We start from the raw sequence: 4,583 nt of genomic DNA on the forward strand, positions 1-4,583 counted from the left end.
AGCCAAAAACCCAGTAAAACTTGCAAGGAGAGAGCACAATTTTGAAATTTCATTTGGAGGGGAAGTTGCAAATTCGTGCTGGGAAAATTTTTGCCAGTAAGAATTTGCAAGCAGGTTTGTGGCACACGGTTGCATTTTTGTCAACATTAATTTGAATCAACGAGTTCGTTAAATTTAAAAATGAACAATTTTGTTGCGATTTACTAATAAAAGAAGTATGTAAATATTCGTATATTCAATTAATTTAATTAATTCCAAACATTTGAAAGGTACTCGGCTGAAAAAGCTGTATTCGTAATCGGAACGCACTCGACACCACTGTCGATATAGGAAATCTGACAGTGACTTCCACAATGAAATTGAAGCGTATGTTGAAGAAAGTCGGAATACGAAGAAATATACGTATAGGTCCTGTTTTGGTTTCCACCTGAAATAATTTAAAAAATTTATTATTCTCGAAATGCAACCGTGGACGCCAACTGGCAGTGTAGCTTGCAAATGTTTGCTAATTCCTGTTCGCGCAGAACTTAGTAAGTTTCTCTCTTTGGGAGAGTAAGGTACCTTGTTCTCTGAATTTCGTTACTGGCAGTTGCATAGCGAACACTCCTAATAATAGGTTTATTCGCGTATTGATTGTGTTTGATAGTTATCACTATCAGATTTTCCTGTTCGCGTACACAAAAATCCAGCAAAGTAGGGGAAATTGAGAGACCAAATTGACATTTCATTTTGAAGAAAAGCTACTAGTTTCTGCTGGAAAAATTTTTGCCAGCAGCCATTTGCCAGCATGAAAAAGAGCTGATCAAAGTCATCTGTTTTCAATTTATGAAAATATGGAAATTTATTTTAGATTTAGACTTAGAATTATTATTATGATTTTCAAGTTTGATATAACTTCTTAGATCTGCAAATGTATCGGAAGAAAGCAAATACTAATATATACTCATGTTTGATTAGCAAATTGCTTTAGGAAAACTTTTTTTTCGTTGTATGTTAACAAAATTTCGATCAGCTGTACTAAAAACGTGCAAGTTTTTGCTGGTTTTGCGTTCGCATACTTTTGCTAGCATTTCTCTCTTTGAGAGAGATCAGATAAAAATTCATTAGAATTCTGCTGCTGAGAGTTTACTGCTGGAAGAATACGCGAATACACCTAATAATAACCAATTTTTTATTTAACAGTTTTTAATATTAACAATTTTTAAAGGGCCTTAGGGGACCACCACAAAAAAATGCAAAGGGGGAACCCAAAAAAATTGATAGTATTGAAAAATGGTTAAATAAAAAAATTGCCATTGTTATTGGAAGTCTCCTGAAGAGAAAAAAATTCTATACCATTTCTACGAAACTTTTTTTCCATATAAAATACATAGATAACTTTGAGCGCTTTGAGCGACATCTAAACATTTTTTTGATTTCGGACTAAAAAAGGGGCATTTTTTCGATATAGAACAATCGCAGTGTGTGAGAGCATTAAAATTCCGACTTAACATTTCCCCTCCACAAGCACTTTTGGATCACCCTAATGTACATAGGTATTTACATTTTCGGAAACATTGCGATTCTAAAGATTAAAAAAATATTATATATGTAAGTATGCAAATTGTTTACTAATTGTTATTACGGGACTTCAATGCTTTCACTTATACTTAATTTTATATTTATAGCTAAATATGTACATATATTTACATACATATAAAAGTCTGTATGCGCGGATCTCAAGGTGAACCCTTTTGCGATCGACTAACTGTAACCGTAACATTGAATAGCAGTTTACGAGCCTCCTTAAAATACAAACTTATCTCTTTATACTTACCACGGTCTTAAATTCATTTTGACATTTTTAAATTAGTTGATTTTTAACTGGAAATCGATTTTATCAAATAAGCAAACAAATAAGAAATTGCCAAATTCAACAAAGCCTTCAACTGTAAATTTTATGATGTCGAAGAGTTTCGTAAAAGATTAAAGAAACATTGAAACCAATAAATGCAAACAAATGTCTGTCTGTCTGTTTGTAGGTATGTATGTAAGTACAGTGAAAAGGGTCGCTTAGGACATGCTGCCTGCTATCCCGAATTCGTATGAACGGTGCCAAAACCGGTTAACGGAAATGATCTTATTTAATTTGAATTTTGTTGAATTCGGGGGAGGAAATGCCCTGCAAATACAAACATACATACGCGTGCATCTACTTAAAACTACAAGAATTCGCAATATGCTTGGATCGTAAACAAAATTTGTACATTTGTTTTTATGTTTACACATGTGCGACTGCTGGCTAACTGCAATGTGAATGGTTAGATATATTTGTAGTGTGTGAGTATATAAAGAAGTGGTAAGAAGTTCGATTGCTGAGTGGAGTATAAAGACTGCAACACCGAAGTAGCCAAAGAACTTTCAGCAGCCAACAGTTATCGAGAGCGCATGCGTCGTGTAAAGGTGGCGGTCGAATATTCGAACGAGAAAGAAAGTAAAGTTAAATTTTTTTCGCTGCAAAAATGTTTCTAAATTTGATTATCCTGACTACGTTGCTGAGTGCGGGTGTTCGCGCCACCACAACGGCGCACATAGCGCCGCACTCGGAAGTGCCAAATGTACAGCACATCATTTACTTACCAACCAACGGAAATCAGGTGACCCCTTGGTCTAATTCGGGTCACAGCGTTAGCCCACTTTATCAGCAGCAAATCGGTGGAGTTGTGGACTCACATAAATATCAACAAGGCCACACAGGTGTGGTAAATGCAGTGAATTTACAACAACAACAACCTCACTCATCACCAGCTGCAATGTCGCCCAATCCTCTGTATGCCGGTAATAAGGAACATTTTCCTGGCAACTTTATACTCTATGAGGATCAAGTCACTATTCTACCCCAACTGGATTCACGCGACTCGCATGAAGAATATGAAGTTTGGCCTCCCGTGGGAATATATCCTCCGCCATCACCACCACCACTAGCGATAAAACCCACATCCTATCCAGCATATTACCCTCTTCCATATCCAGTGACAAAGCCAACACTTCGGCCAAGTACGACGCGCCCAACAGCGACGCGTCCAACAACTACTCGTCCCACAACAGCTCGCCCACGACCACCTCAATATCCTCCATTTTATCCCAAACCTCCATATTATCCACAAAACCCCTTGGAGGGGTTGCCACTCTATCCTCACTATCCTTTACCTCCATTTTTGACAACACAGCGCCCTACCACGACGACGACGACGACGACGACGACGACTACGACACCCAGGCCTAGTGGCGCAGATGTCGAAGTGCTGGAGAATTATCAAATCATCTCCGATAGAGGGATCACGAAATATAAGTAAGTGTTGGGTTTTTATTTGACTTTAGTCCTCGAAACTGTAATCATCTCTTTCCTGCTGATAAAGGCTACGTCTCAGTAACGGGCTGACTGATTACAAAAAGGTAACGAAAAAGCATATTGGCCAGAGAACTATTTATGTGCAAACTGGGTACTACTCAGTGCCGGTGGATCCGCAGAGAAACAAATACAATTTGATTCACTACATTGCCGATGAGAGAGGTTACCGGATCATAGGAGGTACATATGCTTTTGTTAATCTGCTTTGATATTTTATTTTTTATAAATTTCCATATTTCATTTAATTTTCAGTGCAAGCGTGCTCTAACGAAAATCCATGCAGGGTTCTAAAGGAAGAAACATGAAGGAGTGCAGTATTAAACTAAATCGAACTTGTATTTGAATTCATTAAAGTATGTCTTCGTAAAATAAAAACTAGTTACGTCTACACATTGATTAAAGTTTTTTATTTCTATAAAGTGCTCCAATGCCTTTTAAGCTTAACTTCAGAACCAGACTTCTTATAAATTTTGAACCTGTTTCGGATCTTATTAGCCAACATACTAAGGCCCAAATGAAGCGCCCATTGTGATGAATCCAGAACAACTCCTTTGTTAACCAGCTCTTAAAACTTGCAACTTACACAAGCGGAATAAATGGGAAGAGCATCAGAAGATCGAGGTTAAAGGTGGTGTGAGCAAACTTTGGTCAACCGTGAGGTTACTGTCCAACCCGAGGAAACGTGACGACAGAGTCGAAATCTCTTCCAGCAACCACGCTTCGTCGGACCCGGCGCGATGCGCGAGCTATTTTAGCCGACAGTTTACGCTGCATCCTCCGGCGGACAAAGCCAAACGTCGAGTAACCAGAAGGCTACCCGAACTGCCAACACCTAGTGCGCCTTTTGCTTTCGCCAGCGGGGTGGTATAGGAGCCGACGGAATATGCATGCTGATGCTGAAAAAATTGGGTCCTGCTGGATTAGATTATCTTATCAAGGTCCTCAACCTGTCTATGGCAGCTCGCATCATTCCGCACATCTGGAAAATGGGGAGAGTGGTCCCACTGCTTAAACCAGGGACTCTAGTTAACAAGGGGATTCTTATCATCCGATAACCCTCCATTTTCCGGTAGCGAGGATACTTGAGGCCTAGCTATTCCCGCGCTAAACCTGACCCCAGCGCAAGGCACAACATCAGCACTTAACGCCTTAAACACTCAGATAACTCGAGGCTAAATCGAAACCGCCCCTG

At 39.1% G+C, this 4,583-nt stretch overlaps 1 protein-coding gene across 1 annotated transcript; it reads left to right on the top strand.

Annotated features, from left to right (window-relative positions):
- Positions 1-2,355: 2,355 nt before the first annotated feature.
- On the top strand, positions 2,356-3,771 carry LOC118752828 (adhesive plaque matrix protein-like). Its single transcript, XM_036487686.1, has 3 exons — positions 2,356-3,331; positions 3,399-3,571; positions 3,644-3,771. Exons 1-3 carry the CDS (start codon positions 2,502-2,504, stop codon positions 3,694-3,696), a joined length of 1,056 nt encoding a protein of 351 aa, XP_036343579.1. The 5' UTR covers positions 2,356-2,501; the 3' UTR covers positions 3,697-3,771.
- Positions 3,772-4,583: the final 812 nt, after the last annotated feature.

Source organism: Rhagoletis pomonella, unplaced genomic scaffold (assembly GCF_013731165.1).
Source record: "Rhagoletis pomonella isolate Grant_MI unplaced genomic scaffold, Rhpom_1.0 Rhpom_scaffold_01887, whole genome shotgun sequence".
Taxonomy (NCBI): domain Eukaryota; kingdom Metazoa; phylum Arthropoda; class Insecta; order Diptera; family Tephritidae; genus Rhagoletis; species Rhagoletis pomonella.

Bases quoted from the DNA above. Each gene is read 5' to 3' on its own strand.
- LOC118752828 (XM_036487686.1), top strand. From the start codon at position 2,502: ATGTTTCTAAATTTGATTATCCTGACTACGTTGCTGAGTGCGGGTGTT. The intron at 3,332-3,398 runs GTAAGTGTTGGG...CTGCTGATAAAG, and splicing joins AGAGGGATCACGAAATATAA to GCTACGTCTCAGTAACGGGC. The intron at 3,572-3,643 runs GTACATATGCTT...TTTAATTTTCAG, and splicing joins AGGTTACCGGATCATAGGAG to TGCAAGCGTGCTCTAACGAA.